At 43.4% G+C, this 18,619-nt stretch overlaps 2 protein-coding genes across 2 annotated transcripts in view; both read left to right on the forward strand.

The window, feature by feature from the left end:
* The window catches only part of flt1 (fms related receptor tyrosine kinase 1), a 132,277-nt gene extending 116,092 nt beyond the window's left edge, over positions 1–16,185 (forward strand). Inside the window, exons 28-30 of the mRNA XM_055636891.1 lie at positions 2,225–2,309; positions 5,735–5,829; positions 15,056–16,185. Coding sequence (XP_055492866.1) covers positions 2,225–2,309; positions 5,735–5,829; positions 15,056–15,272 — 397 coding nt within the window. The 3' untranslated portion in view covers positions 15,273–16,185. The remainder of the gene's footprint in view (positions 1–2,224; positions 2,310–5,734; positions 5,830–15,055) is intronic.
* Positions 16,186–17,644: 1,459 nt separating this feature from the next.
* LOC129698055 (uncharacterized protein K02A2.6-like) overlaps positions 17,645–18,619 on the forward strand; it is a 198,828-nt gene continuing 197,853 nt past the window's right edge. Inside the window, exon 1 of the mRNA XM_055636892.1 lies at positions 17,645–17,726. The gene's annotated coding sequence lies outside the window, so the exon portion shown is untranslated. The remainder of the gene's footprint in view (positions 17,727–18,619) is intronic.

Raw genomic sequence — 18,619 nt, forward strand, 5'->3', positions numbered from 1 at the left:
GTCAAATGAGATGGAGGAACTGAGTGAAATCCAGGTTAGCCGGGAAGTGGTGTTGGGTAAATAGAATTGATTAAAGGCCGATAAATCCCCAGGGCCAGATAGGCTGCATCCCAGAGTACTTAAGGAAATAGCCCCAGAAATAGTGGATGCATTAGTGATAATTTTTCAAAACTCTCTAGATTCTGGAGTAGTTCCTGAGGATTGGAGGATAGCTAATGTAACGCCACTTTTTAAAAAGGGAGGGAGAGAGAAAACGGGGATTACAGACCAGTTAGTCTAAAGTCGGTAGTGGGGAAACTGCAAGAATCAGTATTCAAGATGGGATAGCAGCACATTTGGAAAGTGGTGAAATCATTGGACAAAGTCAGCATGGATTTATGAAAGGTAAATCATGTCTGAAGAATCTTATAGAATTTTTCGAGGATGTAACTAGTAGAGTGGATAAGGGAGAACCAGTGGATGTGTTATATCTGGACTTTCAGAAGGCTTTCGACAAGGACCCACATAAGAGATTAGTATACAAACTTAAAGCACACGGTATTGGGGGTTCAGTATTGATGTGGATAGAGAACTGGCTGGCAGACAGGAAGCAAAGAGTAGGAGTAAACGGGTCCTTTTCACAATGGCAGGCAGTGACTAGTGGGGTACCGCAAGGCTCAGTTCTGGGACCCCAGCTATTTACAATATATATTAATGATTTGGACGAGGGAATTGAATGCAACATCTCCAAGTTTGCGGATGACACGAAGCTGGGGGGCAGTGTTAACTGTGAGGAGGATGCTAGGAGGCTGCAAGGTGACTTGGATAGGCTGGGTGAGTGGGCAAATGCATGGCAGATGCAGTATAATGTGGATAAATGTGAGGTTATCCACTTTGGTGGCAAAAACAGGGAAGTAGATTATTATCTGAATGGTGGCCGATTAGGAAAGGGGGAGATGCAACGAGACCTGGGTGTCATGATACACCAGTCATTAAAAGTAGGCATGCAGGTGCAGCAGGCAGTGAAGAAGGCGAATGGTATGTTAGCATTCATAGCAAAAGGATTTGAGTATAGGAGCAGGGAAGTTCTACTGCAGTTGTACAGGGTCTTGGTGAGATCACACCTGGAGTATTGCGTACAGTTTTGGTCTCCAAATCTGAGGAAGGACATTATTTCCATAGAGGGAGTGCAGAGACGGTTCACCAGACTGATTTCTGGGATGTCAGGACTTTCATATGAAGAAAGACTGGATAGACTCGGTTTGTACTCGCTAGAATTTAGAAGGTTGAGGGGGGATCTTATAGAAACATACAAAATTCTTAAGGGGTTGGACAGGCTAGATGCAGGATGATTGTTCCCGATGTTGGGGAAGTCCAGAACAAGGGGGTCACAGTTTAAGGATAAAGGGGAAATCTTTTAGGACCGAGATGAGGAAAACTTTTTTCCCACAGAGATTGGTGAATCTCTGGAATTCTCTGCCGCAGAAGGTAGTTGAGGCCAGTTCATTGGCTATATTTAAGAGGGAGTTAGATATGGCCCTTGTGGCTAAAGGGGGTATGGAGAGAAGGCAGGAACAGGATACTGAGTTGGATGATCAGCCATGATCATATTGAATGGCGGTGCAGGCTCGAAGGGCCGAATGGCCTACTCCTGCACCTATTTTCTATGCTTCTATTAAAAAGTTGATGCTACCTGACCCACTGCGGTGATCTAGCACTTTGTGCCATTTTTGTAAGCCAGTATATACAGTTCCTTATTTCTACTCAGTACAATTATTTAATCCCTGAAAAAAACTCTGAGTAAATGCGTAACTCAAGAAGAACTACCGGGAAATGCAATGTCTACTAACATCTTAAGTTGCCTATTGCATTGCTGATGGGAAGGAAGATTGAAAAAAAAGGCAGGAAAGCCAGATTGTATGGAAAAGTTTGATCTAAGTTTTAACATCAAAAGTTCGTCAGAAACAAATTGTAGTGTTTGTGCGAACTGTAAGTAAATATAGCAAGACAAATTTGATTTCAATATTAAACAAAGCAAGACCTATAAAACCCAAAACACCTTGAGCAAAATTGTAACAGTTTACTTTTCAAAATTTAATCTACGAATACTGTAAGGAAAAAAACAAACCTGTCTTTTCGAAATCCTTGTTTTATCTTAGTGAACCAATAGTTCAGAAGCAGAATTTATTTTATTGAAAACCTGACATGCAGCCCCACTTTAATTGCAATGTTGCTATTACTGCAGATATATTAACACTCGTATGAACAAACGGCCACAGAATTTGGAGACATTTGAAGAGTTACCACTTGAGCTTACAACATTAACAGATGTAAGTTTTCTTCTGACTTGTGTATTGTTTGATAGCCTTGGCTCAGTTTCAAAACTTAAGACTTACAATATAGTTTTGCAAGCATCCTTCCCCATATTACAATGGAAGATGTTATCTGCGGTGTTATGACAAACTTTACCGAATCACTTCTGGTTTCCCTCTGACTCTTTTGGGGATGTAAAAAGTCTCTCCCTTTTCCCTTTGCGTTTTGAAAACCTTATGCTTTGATAACAAAGAAATAAATCAAATCAAATATGATTATAAATATATCTAGTTGAAAATGATTTCTGCCCTAGCATTGTTGCAGTTTATGGATTATTATTATGCTTCTGTAGTTAGGTTTGATTAAAACAGATGAAGTTTTATCTTAACCTAATTTTCAACTTCAAAAGTTCTGAAACTTTTGACTTCTGAAAATTATATTCTTTCTACAAACTGTAAGAAATTTGATCTCCATATTAAACAACATCTAGCATGTTCTATAAAACCAACAACAAAATTCAGAACAAGAATGTTCAAGTTAGCCTCTCAAAATGTAATGTATGTCAGTCAAAATGGGACCAAATTGAGTCTGTAGTCAAAATTATAAAAACAAGGTAGAAATGTAAAATGGCATACACAAGGAACTGAACCAGACATAACAATGATCCGGGGACGGCAGGTTAATGATGGAAATGGTAATCAAAGGATATGCACGTGGAAAAGAACAGAGGAAGGGGAATGGGAGGAAAACTACTGCCTGAACTGCCTTTTAAATTAGCTGTTCAACCTCCTCCAAACCAATTAGTGATTGGAGTAGATATGAGTAGACAAAATGTAACAAGGATGATATCCATGTACAAATAATTGTCATTTTTACTCATGACTGTGCCAGCATATATATTAAATCGTGCTCCTTGTGGCAATGATGTATAATTGTCTGGGAAATATGTAGTGAATCGTAGAGTTGTAGAGTTATACAGCATGGAAAGTGACCTTCTTCACAGCCCAGCACAGCCAAGATGCCCCATCTAAGTTAATTCCATTTGGCTTGTATCCCACTAAATCTTTCCCATCCAGGTACATGTCTAAGAGTCGTTTCAATGCTGTTATTTTACCTGTCTCAGGTACTTCCCCAGGCAGCTTGTTTCATGCACCTACCACCATCTGGATGAAAAGGTTTTCCCCCAAATTCCTATTAAATCTTTCCCCTCTTACCTTAAACCTATGTCCTCTGGTTCTTGATTCACATACACTGGGTGAAAGAGTCTGTGCCCTCACCCTATTATTTCCCCTCATTATTTTATACACCTCTCTCTATAAGATCATCTCTCACCCTCCTGCACTCTTACTCTGTCCAACCTCTCCTCAGAGCCCTGCCCTCAGGACCTGGCAACATCCTTGTAAATCTTCTCTGCACTCTTACCAGCTTTACGACATCCTTCCTATTACTGGGTGTCCAAAACTGAACACAGTACACCAAATAATCTTGCAAATATGCTTAGTCTATGCTAGACGTACATGTTTTGTCCCCTACATCCACAAAACTGTGGTGACTTCCCACCTGTACTTACTTTTTCGGGAAGTGGAAGGCAGGAGGAGATGACCGTCTGCCGACAAGGAGAATGGAATGGAATGAAAGCACAGTGAAATTATTTGCTTGATATAGTCGCCCGCATTTGGACAAGCTAGAGGCAAGAAACATGTTCCCGATGTTGGGGGAGTCCAGAACCAGGGGCCACAGTTTAAGAATAAGGGGTAAGCCATTTAGAAAATGCAGCTGCCACAGGATGAACGTGCGGACTCCATACAGGCAGCACCCATAGTCAGGATTGGCCTGGGTCTCTGGCGCTACGGCTCTATGGCTGCACCACTGTGCCACTAAAATATCGTAAAGCAACTCAAACCTTTTTCCAGAGCAAACTATCCTGAAAAGTCTACAGTCAGAAGAAGCTGTGATTAAATTGTGCAGTGTTCTGGGCAGACCACACTTGAGCACTCCAAGTTTGCGTTGTCAAGATGCAAGGGAATGTTTGGCCAGCAAAACGTTGTGTAGGCAAGAGCCCTGAGACTGATCCTTAAGGGCCTGTCCCACTAGGGCCTCATTTACGCGACATCCTAAAAATTGGTCGGCGCGTCGTGGAAAGTGGCAACTTATGCAAAACGAGGAAAAGATTGCAGAGATTGTATTTTCCGGTCTGCAAATGAGCCATCCAAGAAACGATGCAAAGACAATAAATAGTATGATGATTAAGCCTGTACTGAGTTTGTAAGTTCTCCCTGAGACCACATGGGTTTTCTCCGAGATCTTTGGTTTCCTCCCACACTCCAAAGACGTACAGGTTTGTAGGTTAATTGACTTGGTATACATGTAAATTGTCCTAAGTGTGTGTAGAACAGTGTTAATGTATGAGGATCATTGGTCAGTGCGGACCTGGTGGGCCGAAGGGCCTATTTCCATGCAGTATCTCTAAATTAAACTAAACTCAGCAGGTCAGGCAGCATCTCTGGAGAACATAGATAGGAAACGTCATTTTTTCCAGAGACGTTGCCTGATCTGCTGATTTATTCCAGCACTTTGTGTCCTTTTGTGTAAATCAGCATCTGCATTTCCTTGTTTCTGTATTAGCCAAATGGTCACATGCTCAAGCTATGAAATGCAATCTTAAAACTTTTATTGAAAAACTCCCCCATATAAGATAATCAACAATTGAAGTGCACTTCTTGTCTACATTGTGGAGGAATAAGTTCAGGAATAATTTTGGAAACAATTGGACAGAGATAGAAAACCCTCGATAATGACCTATTAAGATCAGTTGCACCTTGTAATAGTAATAAATAACTTAATTACATTACAATGGTGGGCATATAGAACAGGTTGCTAGAGGAGGCAGTTGAGGCAGGTACTATAACAACACTTAAAAGGCGTTTGGACAGGTACAGGGAAAGGAAAGGTTTAGAGGGATATGGCCATACACAGGCAGGTGAAACTAATGTACAGTAGATGGGGCATCTTGGTCAGCTTGGGCTAGTTGGGCCGAAGGGCCTGTTTTCATGCTGTACGACTGACTTTACCATTTACTATATACAAGCCTAATGTAAGTAAGGTGCGTAATTAGTCATTCTCCACGTTATCCACTTGTTCATTATCCACATTACACTTTTTTCTTTCGGGAATATGCATGAATAATGCTTCACTTACAATTCAACTCGCTTTTACTTACATTTGCTAATTTATAATTGTTGAAACAATATAGGGATGTTTGTCAGTGAGGCAAGGAACACAATATATCCCACCTACAATTCCAGATTGATACAAAACCATTATCTTAAATGCGAGTTATTATCATGAGTGAACAAATCATACTTCAAATTGTTAAATGGTTTACAGATGTTATAACAAAATGAGGTATCGATCCTGGCTTAATTTACTCCTGTCTTTTTAGGATTATCAGACTGACAGTGGAATGGTTTTAGCTTCAGAAGAATTAAAGTGCCCGGTGTTGATGAACAACAAGCCGATGTGTCCACAGTATTTTGGGTAAATCGACGCAGTATATTTGTCAAAAGCAGTAATTATAACAGGAAACTGGAACCAGGAAAAAAAGAGACATGGCTTAAAAACACAACAGATCGGAGCAGAGACTACATGAAGTTTGGCACTCTCCAAATATGCGGGAAAGTGATTAAGTAGGAAGCTCTTTCCGTGGCAAAATGCTTTTTTTAAAAGTTGTGAGTAAATTTGTGCTGCATAAACATAATTTCAAGAATGAGGGCCAAGCAAGTGTGCTGCAGCAGGCTAATTCTTAAGTAAATCTTGACCTTTTTACGAGTTACAGATTAATTATCTGGTGTCTGTGTCATTCATTCCAATTTAATTAGATTGCAAAATTTAGAATATAAATGCTAGCAATTTTTTTAATTGAAATCCTTCCTGTTTCCAAAAATATTTTTGTTTACTTTATTTGCAATGCATGAATTCAAAAAGTAGCTTGCTATTTAATTACAACTAGGAGCCACACATGAATATTTAATAACAAAATAACATGTGCAGAGAGAAATTTTTAAAGATTACAGCAGCTAAACATGGCAAGGACAGATTGGAATTAAAGGGAAAGAGGTATTTCTATAAGATTGGTTCAATTTTTGTTTCACTTTTGTACTTGTTGTTCGCATATATACTTCAGTAAATAATCCTGCACACTGGACCCTGGCATAACAATATGTCAGTTTTGTTGTAATAGATCTATACAGCTTGGAAACAGGCCCTTTGGCCAACTTGCCCATGCTGACCATCATGCCACATCTAGCCTTTCAGCCTAACTTGCCGACACCGGCCAACATGTCCCAGCTACGCTAGTCCCACTTGCCTGCGTTTGGTCCATATCCCTCCAGAATTGTCCCATCCATGTACCTGTCTAACTGTTTCTTAAACGTTGGGATAGTCCCAGCCTCAACTACCTCCTCTGGCAGCTGGTTCCATACACCCATTACCCTATGTAGTCCCACCTGCGTGCGTTTGGTCCATATCCCTCTAAAAAGACGGGTCCCAATCTGAAATTACTTATCCATGGTCTCCAGAAATGCTGCCAGACCCACTGAGTTACTTCAGCATTTTGTGTTTTTTTTTGTGTAAACGAGCATTTGCAATTTCTTGTTTCTACTTCTAATTTTGGACCTGCTAAACCTATCTATCCTTCTGCTTGTCCAAAATCTCAAATGTTATGATAGTACTTGCCTCAACTATCTCCTCTGACAGCTCGTTCCATATACCCATCACCCTTCATGTAAAAATCCTGTCCTAAACAGGGGTAGTATCCTGGATACTCTAGGAATCTAGAGTACTCCTCCAAATACGATAGAGGAATTCTGGATTGGCACATGGATATGCAGAGAATGGATTATGTGCAGGCAGATAAGAGTTGGTTGGCATCATGTTAGACACAGACATTCTTCTTCTTATCGAGTCCACACACAAGATTAGAAGTTGTTCAGCCAGAGCTGAACACACTTCTCGGCATCTGCACAATGGTGTCTGTCTTGCACTTCTTGTGCGTCTTGCGCATGGTGGTGGAAAGATTGGTTGAAACAGGGCCGCGACGTGAACGCTCTTTCCTTGACCCCGACACAGACATTATGCAAGGACATTATGCTGTACTGTTCTACATTCTATGTTCAATTTATTTTTATTTCATTCACTTTTTTGATCATCTATACATAACTAAAACTCTGACCTTGCTATCTTCCGGTTTGGCAGTCATTCTATTTGCGCAAAAACAGTACACGATAGCACTATGATTTTTCGCCAGCTTACTCATCATTCTCCTGTACTGCGATTGCACCAAGTTTTGTTCCAATCGGTGGAAGCTGGGAAGCATTATCAGGATTTAAAAATCTTTAAAAATGAGCGTGCGCAGATCGATTGCCTCTCCTGCTATTCAGCGCCGCGCCGATTGATCCTTTCTACTGTCACTCCGCGGGACGGTCCACCCCTTCCTGCGCCATTGCGTCTTTACTGCAGCTACGGGAGGCTCTGGATGGCCGACGTAGGTCTCCAACCAGACACAATTTTCAGGGGGAAGGACCGGAAATGGCCCGACCTAGTCCAGCCCAGCCCGACCCAGCACAGCCCGACCTAGCCCAGCTGAACCCAGCTCAGCCCGACCTAGCCCAGCTGAACTCGGCCCAGCCCAGCCTGACCCAGCCCAGCTGAACCCAGCCCAGCCCAGCCCGACCCAGCCCAGCCCGACCTAGCTCAGCTGAACCAGGCCCAGCACAGCCCGGCACGGATTCGGAGCTGGTGCCGATGTCGCCAAACGGAATGTGAAGACTCTGATCCCGGCGGATGAGAACAACCAGCGAAGCAGCCAGCGCTTCACCAACCCCCTTGCTGGCTCCCCCCCCTCCCCCCCCCCCCGTGATCTGCACTCTATCCACTCTTCCTCTCTTTTCTGAGCGCGAGCGCTACCCCCCTGCCCCCCTCCACCGTCCCCACCTCCCGCCAGCCCACACGCCATCCCCCCATGGCCCTTGCCCCCACACCCCTCCTCCGAGCGCTCCCCCCCCACATACCCTTCACAACCCTGCCCCTGCCCACACACACCCCTCTCCCACACACCCTTCCTTCCCACAACCGCTCTGCCCACACACACCCCCTACCCCATACCCCCACCCTCCCCCCCACATCCCTCCTCCCGCCCACTGAAGCTGTTGAAGGTAGACGCTGGCACTTGCAACTGGGTCCTTAACTTTTTGACACAATGGCAGCAGACAGTCAGGGTGGGCAGTCGGACGTCAAGAACCATCACTGTGAGCACTGGCTCGCCCCAAGGCTGTGTCCTAAGCCCCTTGCTGTTCAGTCTGCTTACTCATGACTGTACTGCCAGACTCAGCAATAATTATATCAACACATTTGCTGATGACACAACAGTGATGGCAACATCAGTGACAACAATGAGTCGGCGTACAGGATGGAGGTGGAGCTGCTTACGGAGTGGTGCAGATCTCACAATCTCACCCTCAATGTGGAAAAGACTAAGGAAATGGTGATCGATTTCAGGAGGGCTGGAAAACTCCATCACACTCCGCTGCATATTGATGGCGCTGCTGTGGAGAGGATCAGCAGTGTGAAGTTCTTGGGACTTCACCTGGCGGACGACCTGACCTCTACGACCAACATCACAGCAGTCATCAAAAGAGCTCAACAGCGGCTCCACCCCCTCCGGACACTAAGAAAAGCAGGTCTCCCTACTGTTCATCTAAGGACCTTCTACAGGGGCACCATCGAGAGTATATTGACCTACGGCATCACTTCCTGGTTTGGGAGCTGCAAAACCAACTTAACAGGATAGTGAAGACAGCCAGCAGGATCATTGGTGCCCCACTCCCTTTCCTGTTAGAGATCTATAAAAAGCGGAGCATCAGCAGGGCCATCTCCATTATCAAGGATCCCTATCATCCATCACATGACATCTTCTCCATTCTGCCATCTGGGAAGAGGTACAGGAGCATCAGCTGCAAAACCAGCAGGATGCTACACAGCTTCTTTCCACAGGCAATAAGACTGGTTAACGGACTGTGTCCCCTCCCCATATATCATACACCAACACATCTAACCTCGCCCATACTTTGACAGCTAGGCACCTGTCAAAGCAAAGCCACTGTTCGATCTGAATGTCTGTTTTTATTTCAATTTTTAGGCCTATTTTAGATATGGTAATTTTAATTTTTAAAGCTATATGTATTTATTCTGTTTTTATTAAACGCACTGATGGGAACTGATTGAGAAACAATTTTTTCGTTTCATCTGTGTATGTAAGTACAGTTAAAATGACATTAAAGTAAATACTGACTGAATACTCCCCCCCCCCCCCCCCCCCCCCCCCCCCCCCCCCCCCCCCCCCCCGCAAACTCCTCCCCGCCCACATACACATCTTCCCTCCCACCCCACACCACCCCCTACCACATCCCCCCCCCCCCCCCCCCCCCCACCACCACACACCCCCAGTGGTGACTAATTAGAGATATTTTTGAAATCAGTGGAACAAACCTTTGACGGAACTAGGTCTGATCACTACTCACTGTATACTGCCTTTACAGGATTACAGCATTAAGGCCATGACTCAGAATTTAGTGATTCTGAGAAACTAGGGTGGAGGCAAGTTTCACTGAGCATGATTCAACCCAATGTATCATTTGAATGACAAAGACCTGGGAAAAGAATGAGTAAAATGTGATCAGCATACTGCAACCGACCAAAGTAATGCAAGCGCACAGCGTTAAATAGTAAATAACATTAATTTGCTAACATTTTCCAACAAGGAACGGCACAGTGGCATTGGTGTTAGAGCTACTGCCTCACAGTGCTAGAGACCCAGGTTTGATCTCACCTCGGGTGACGTCTTGTGGGGTTTACATTTTCTCCCTGTGACATCGATGGTTTGCTCCGGGAGATCCGATTGTCTCCCACATCCCATAAACATGCGGTTTTGTTGGTTAATTGGTCTCTGTGAATTGTCCCTAGTTTGTGGAGCGTGGATGCGAAAATTGGATGAAATAGAACTAATGTGAACGGGTGATCGATGGTTGGTGCGGAGTCGATGAGCCGAAGGGCCTGTTTCTATGCTGTATAGAACATAGAGCAGCACAGTCTAGGAAGGAACTGCAAATGCTAGTTTACACTGAAGATAGACAAAAAATATTGGAATAATTCAGCGGGACAGGAAACTTCTCTGGATAGAAGGAATGGGTAACGTTTCTGGTCGATACCCTTCTTCACACTTGGTACAGCACTGTACAGTAAAGTACAGCACAGGAATGGGCCTTTTGGCCTACAATGCTTGTGCTGCACATGATGCCTAGCTGAACTGATCTCTTCTGCCTGCACATGATCCATTTCCCTCTATTCCCTCCATTTCCATGTGCCCATCCCAAAGCCTCTTAAACCCCACTATCGTATCTGCCTCCACCACCACCACTGGCAATGTGTTCCAGACCCCCACCACCCTCAGTGTAACACACGCCGCACATCTCCCCCCCTTTCACTTTGGAACTTTGCAATTAAGTGTTGGACATTTCCACCCTGGAAAAAAGATTCTATGCCTCTCATAATTTTATATAGTTCTATCAAGTCTACCCTCAGCCTCCAATGTTCCAGAGAAAACAACCCATCTATCCAACCGCTCCCTGAAACACTCTAATCCAGGCAGCATTATGGTAAACTTCCACTGCACCCTCTCCAAAGCTTCCTGTCATGGGCGACTGGATCTGCATGCAATAGTCCCAATGCGGCCTAACCAAAGTTGTAGGGAGCATCATGAATTCCTGACTCTTGTACTCAATGCCCCTAACAATGAAGGCAAGCATACTACATGCCTTCTTTACCACCCTATTTACCTGTGTAGCCACCTTTAATGAGCTATGAACTTGCTTCAATATAGGTTTGTACATCAATGCTGTTAAGGGTCTTGCCCTTAACTATATGCTCTCGCCTATCATTCAATCTCCCAAAGTGCAACACCTCGTACTTGCTCGGGTTAAACTCCATCTGCCATTTCTCCGCCCATTTCTACAGCTGAACTATATCCCGCTGTATCTTCTGGCAGCCTTCAGATAAGGCTGCATCTCTAAACTAAACCAAAATCTAAGGATGTTAAGAGAGATGACATCAAACCAGAACAGAATACATTTGCAAACCAAGAGTCCTAATCAGAGTCCTGCACCAGATGGATCCCTATCACCACATTTATTTATGTCATGATGGTAATCTGCAATGTATTCTTTGTTCAAAAGCACATGACCTCGCTTCCATTATTCAAGGTTTCAAAGTTTCAGGTCAGTTTATTGCCACATGCACCAGTTAAGGTACAGTGAAAGTTTAGTTCAATGGCAATTCCAGATAGCCTTTCTTCTGTTAGCTTCATGTGTGGAAAACATTCTGTGAACTTCCCGTCTTCTTCCTTGGCTTCTGGAATCAAGTCTGCACTTGGCTCTGCAGCAGACTTGTTCCTCCAAGTTTTGGCTTTGAGTTTGCCTCACACCACAGGAGAAGGGATTTCAATTACACCACTCCCATGACCCCCCATCAAAAATAAAATAGAATGTTTAGGAAGGAACTACATATGCTGATCTCTAACAAAGATAGTCACAAAATGCTGCAGTAACTCAGCTGGTCACAGCATCTCTGGAACAAATAAATAGGTGACTTTTCAGGATGAGACACTTTCTCGGATTGAGAGTCAGGGGAGAGGGAAACCAGAGGAATGAGAAGATACAGAACAAATCGGAGTTTCCCGCACCAATGACCAACGAGCCCATAATGGTCCATTGTTGGCTGTGGAGGAGGTGATAACAAAGGGATATGAACAGTGACACTAGCAGGATCTCCAGCACGGTGGGGTAGGGACGGAGGGAGAGAGTAAGGCTTACTTGAAATTAGAGAAATCAATGAGTAACAGAGTTAATTGAGTTCAATGTTCTCTCATACAAGTAAAAACTTCACCTCCAACATCAACCTTACACCAATGAACCAATATAGTAAGAAACAAGAGGAATTGAGTATAGGAGCAAAGAGGTCCTTCTGCAGTTGTACAGGGCCCTAGTGAGAGCACACCTGGAGTATTGTTTGCAGTTTTGGTCTCCAAATTTGAGGAAGGACATTCTGTTACAGAAGGACAATTGAGGGAGTTGGTTTACGAGGTTAATTCCAGGGATGGCAGGACTGTCATATGTTGATAGAATGGAGCGACTGGGCTTGTATACACTGGAAATTAGAAGGATGAGAGGATATCCTATTGAAACATATAAGATTATTAAGGGATTGGACATGCCAGAGGCAGGAAACATGTTCCCGGTGTTGGGGCAGTTCAGGACCAGGGGCCAAAGGAGTTGTGAATCTGTGGAATTCTCTGTCTCAGAAGGCAGTGGAGGCCAATTATCTGGATGCTTTCAAAAGAGAGTTAGATAGGGCTCTTAAAGATAACAGAGTCAAGGGATATGGGGAGAAGGCAGGAGCGGGGTACTGATTGTGGATGATCAGCCATGATCACAGTGAATGGCGGTGCTGGCTCGAAGGGCTGAATGACCTACTTCTGCACCTATTGTCTATTGTATGTTGGAAAGTGTCTGGGCATCCATCTGTAGTATTAATGTATAATAATAATTTATCTTTGGTTGATGTTAATTCTTTGGCCAAGTCTACCCTTGGCTTCAGCAATGTACAGGAGGCCACATCAGGAACATCGGATGCAGTACATGAGGTTGGAGGAGGTGCACATGACCTGTACATCTCCAAGACCTGATATCTCCATCCTGGGAAATAGGTTCTGACTGTCTACCCTATTTGTCTTTCATAATTTTATATACTTCTATCAGGTCTCTCTGCAACATCCGGCTTTTATGAGAAAACAATCCAAGTCTTTCTAACCTCTCGTAGCTAAATCCCTCTAATCCAGGAATCATTCTAGCAAACCTCCTTTGCATTCCAATCATTCCAAAACCTCCACATCCTTCCTGTACTGGGGCCACCAGAATTGCACACAAAACTCCGAATGCAGCCGAAACCAAGTACTGACTTTCTGACTTTTATACAACACCCCAACCTATGAGCATACCATATTCCTTCTTAACCACTCAGTCTACTTGTGTTGCCACTTTCAGGGAGTTATGGACTTGAACCTTAAGATCCCTTTGTACAGCACTACTGTTAAGGGTCATGCCATTAATTGTATATTTTCCCCATACATTCAACTTCCCAAATTACAACACCTCTTATTTAATTGCTGTATCTGTTCGACTGGGGAGTGAATGGTGCGAAGCCACCATCCGGCGGATTATGACTGAACGCCTCTAAGTGAGAATCCTGTCTAAATATAACAATGTCCTAGCACCAGCGTTTGCCAGTTGGCCTGGGATAACTGGCCGCTATTCTCTGTAGCGGTCGCCATGATGAGCCACTTTCTATTGGCCTGGAGTACGGGACAGACGTGTACCGCCTCTCACCCATGTTGCCTGGAATAGAGGGCCGTAGTTACAGTATAAGAAGAGATTGGATAGGATGACTTTATTCTCACTGTAATACGGGAGATTTATGGATGACCGTGTAGAGATTTACAAAGTTATGAAGATAGTTCATAAATAAGATAGTTCATTTTCCCAGTGGCAGGGGTGTCTAAAATTGGAGGGCAGTGGGTTAAGCGAAAGCTGAGAAATTTAAAGGGTAGATTGTTCAGACAGATGGTGGTGAATACTTGGAACAAGCTGCCTGCGAAGCCAGTGTAGGCACATAGTAATACAATATTTAAAATATATTTGAACAGGTCATAGGATAGGAAAGGATTAGAGGGATATGGGGCCTTTGAGGGCAAATGGGATTAGCATGTGACTGGTGTGTGGGCAGCAAAAGGTATAGGGAGAAGACAGGAGAATGGGGTTGAGAGGGAGAAATAGATCCGCAAAGATTGAATGGCAGAGTGGACTCAATGGGCCGAATGACCTACATCTGCTCCTATGTCTTATGGTCTTATGGGTTCCATAATTCTGTGATTCTATGCAAGATGGATTAAAAAGAAAAGGCAATCAAAGGATATTACCTGAATATTTACCTTGCCTTTGGTATGGTTTGGTACTTTATTTGTCACATATACCGAGGTACTGTGAAATTCATGTTTGCAACTAGGTGATATTCTGTAAGCATCTACTGAACATTAAACATTAAATAAGATTTGGGAATGTTTGTGAACATTCTTTCATTTAATGATTAATTTATTATTGGAAAATTCTAAATCATTTTGGTTTGGTATTTTCAGTGAGACATTAGGAATTTGGTATCTCCAAGCAGAAACAAGGAACAGCAGATGCTGGTTTACAAAGAAAAGACACAAAGTGCTGGAGTAACTCAGCAAGTCATGCAGCATCCCTGGAAAACATGGATAAGTGGTTTTGGGTCATGACCCTTCTTTTTAGAGGGATAAGGGTCAAACGGTGGCAAGTGGGACTAGTGTAGATGAGACACGTTGGTCAGATCGGCAACTTTGGTAACAGAGCCCATTTCCACTCTGCATGACTCCATGACTCTATTTGGATCCTGACCTGAAACATCACCTATGCATATCCTCCAGAGATGCTGCCTGACTCGCTGAGTTACTCCAGCACTTTGTGTGTGCCTTTGGTATAAACCAGCATCTTTTTTAGGAATTTGCTATCTTTTGTTGCCACATCATGATACTTACATTGAGGTGGTCAGTAACAGTTTGTTCTTTTTTTTACAGTTTGAAAACAATGAGCAAAAGCAAAGAGTTGGTGTTATCTGAAGCTAGCATTTGGATGAGCATGTACAGCTCCGGTTACCAGTGTGAAGAGGAAGACAACAAGACACCTGCCCATGACAGCTTCTGCTCTCGGAGTTCTGTAGAGTCAAAAATGAGCTGCTGCATCCCCCCACCAGACTACAACTCACTGGCTTTTTATATCTCCCCACCGGTTTAAATGGCTGTTCCATCAATATTTTTTTTTAAATCATCATATTCAGTGATTTGCACTACATCTTGAGGCAAACTTTATTGTCATTGCTGTTACCCATATCAAAACATAAGTGTGCTGCCCACTACCTTCATTGTTAAGTGTGTCAGAACCTTGTGTAGATACATTAAGCATAGATAAGCTATCGTATTTGGAGGTAACATAACCCTTGAGTGAAGGAGGCATTCCTAGTGATGGAGTTGCTATCACACAAAGCCGGCAGTTCTGAGTCTGTTACTGTACGACAGGTATCGTTTCCATGTTCTCCAGAATGGACCCTGACCCAATGAGTTACTCCATCCTTTTGTTGTCATTTGTTTTGTAAACCAGCATCTGCAATTCCTTGTTTCTAGGTATAATAACAACCAGCACTTATGTGCTTGGGAAAAGGTTTGGAGTTAGTCATAGAATCATACGCTGTGGAAATAGGCCCTTTGACTCAACTTGCCAACACCGGCCAACATGTCCCATCTACACTAGTCCCACCTGCCAACGTTTTGCCCATATCTCTGCAAACGTGTCCTATCCATGTACCTGTCTAAATGTTTCGTAAACGTTGTGATAGTACCTGCCTCAACAACCTCCTCCAGCAGCTCGTTCCATATACCCATCACCTTTTGTGTAAAAGAGTTACCCCTCAGATTAATATTATATCTTTCCCTCCTCACCTTAAATCTATGTCCTCTGGTTCTCGAGTTCTCTTCACATTATCCCAGAAAACATCTTCAAGAGCAGTGAAGACTGCATTAAATCCTTCTGTTGATACTCCAGACACTGAGTAGACTGAGCAGGTAGCTTGTGGCATATCAGGCAGAGCTTTGTTACGGCTCTGTAACATTTCTTTATTACCCTCGTTATTATAAATTAAATTACAGGTACATTGAAAAACCTCTTGACAACATAAAGCTAAAATACTCATTTCATAAATATTATGCTTTCAATGGAAATGTTACCAGTGACAGATAGCTTTTGGCGGTGCAACTTACTGAGTGTAAATCAAAAGGCCTAAAATGGTCTGTGATGAAACAAAAAACGTACATTAGTTCATACCTTGTATTTCCCCAGGGAATTGCAAGCTATCTTCCAGCAAATTTGTTTTCTAACGCCGTCACTGTTATAACATGGCAAGCATATAAATAATCAATTCATATATTTTATTGCTTCTTTGCTTAAGGAATATTTTTTGTCGAGGGCATCCTTTTGCAAAGAGTGCATCGGGATCCATTCTAACAGACAGGGAGGTAAATGATGCCTTGGTCTGACATCTCCTCTGAAAATGATTTTGATGGAAATATGACACTCACAGTACTGCATGAAGTGGCTGTCTAAACCATGAACACGGTTCTTCAGTCTGGGCTCACAGCCTATTGAGTCACGGACAAGTGTGCTAAAACTCTCTCAATTATAAAACTGAGTTACAATTTATTTTAGCATCATAACTCCTTTAACTCTAATGTGCCCATTTATTTCCGTTAACTGTAATGTGCCCATTTATTTAGAATATATGTGGCTACCATAGCAAGCAATAACACTTACAAAAAGCAATTATTAATCCTATCCTAAATCAAAACTACAAATTTGACGTAGTTTAAAATCAGAAATGGGCAAGTTTTTTACTCCACCAGCCGTCACATACAAAAAGTAATCCTCCGTCAGTTTCGCCACCTCCAACGTGACCCCACTACTCGCCACATCTTCCCATCTCCCCCCATATCTGCCTTCCGCAAAGACCGCTCCCTCCATAACTCCCTTGTCAATTCTTCCCTTCCCTCTCGGTCCACCCCCTCCCCGGGCACTTTCCCTTGCAACCGCAAGAGATGCAACACTTGTCCCTTTACCTCCCCCCTCGACTCCGTTCAAGGACCCAAGCAATCATTCCAGGTGCGACAGAGGTTTACCTGCATTTCTTCCAACCTCATCTATTGCGTCCGCTGCTCTAGATGTCAGCAGATCTATATCGGTGAGACCAAGCGGAGGTTGGGCGATCGTTTCGCCGAACACCTCCGCTCGGTCCGCAATAACCAAGCTGACCTCCCGGTGGCTCAGCACTTCAACTCCCCCTCCCACTCCGCCTCCGACCTCTCTGTCCTGGGTCTCCTCCATGGCCACAGCGAGCAGCACCGGAAATTGGAGGAACAGCACCTCATATTCCGTTTGGGGAGTCTGCACCCCGGGGGCATGAACATCGAATTCTCCCAATTTTGTTAGTCCTTGCTGTCTCCTCCCCTTCCTCAGCCCCCCTGCTGTCTCCTCCCATCCCCTAGCCTTCTGGCTACTCCTCCTTTTCCCTTTCTTGTCCCCACCCACCCCCGCCCCCGATCAGTCTGAAGAAGGGTTTTGGCCCGAAACGTTGCCTATTTCCTTCGCTCCATAGATGCTGCTGCACCCGCTGAGTTTCTCCAGCTTTTTTGTGTAACCCAAGTTTTTTTACTTGTTGGATGTAATTTTCTACTAAATCTAACCAATAGGGAAACTGATAAAATATCTGGACAAGACCTACTTGATATTGTATATTCTTCTCAAAGTGATGTTATATTTGACTCAAAGAAAGATACTTATGGGGATTTTATTCTCTCTTGTCATTTCTTACTTTAAACATAAGCCATTGAGTTAAGATAGCACAGGTGCAAATCGCACATTTATTAGTACTATAAAATTAACGTTAAAACTGCTGAATAGTTGTATTAATCTGATATACTGTGTGAATTTTACTGTTTTAGGCTTTTTTGATGTCTGGGTAATGAAAGTATTATTTTCCTCTTCTTAGGCGGCCCTGTGGGTTGGTGGATGATTTGCTTCCAATCCATTCCGTTGTTTCCCCTGGATTATTGTTACTTTATTATTGTCACGTGTACTGAGGTACAGTGAAAAGTTTTGTTTTGCGTGCTATCCAATCAATCAAGTCAAACATGTACAATAAATAGACCAAGGGGGAAGATACAGAGTGCAGAGTATAGTTTTCGGCATTGCAGGGCATCAGTTCCATAGACAAAGTCCAATGTCTGCAATGGTGCCGAGGTGAATCGGACCGTACCCTAGCATATGGAAGGACCATTCAGAAGAAGAATCTGGTGATGCATGCTTCCAAGTTTCTGTATCTTTCTGAGCAGGGAGAAGAAGGAATGAACACAGGGAGATAATCTTTGATCATGTTAGCTGCTTTCTGAAGAATGGTGAAGTGAGGATGGAGTCAATGGTGGGAAGTATGGTCTGTGTGATAGAATGGACTACATGCAAAACTTTCTGTAATCCACTGCTCCACTGGTGTGTGGTCAGGGTCACTGACAAGATCCACAACAACCTCAAATGCAGCC

The sequence above is a fragment of the Leucoraja erinacea genome, chromosome 6, assembly GCF_028641065.1.
Source record: "Leucoraja erinacea ecotype New England chromosome 6, Leri_hhj_1, whole genome shotgun sequence".
Classification (NCBI taxonomy): Eukaryota; Metazoa; Chordata; class Chondrichthyes; order Rajiformes; family Rajidae; genus Leucoraja; species Leucoraja erinaceus.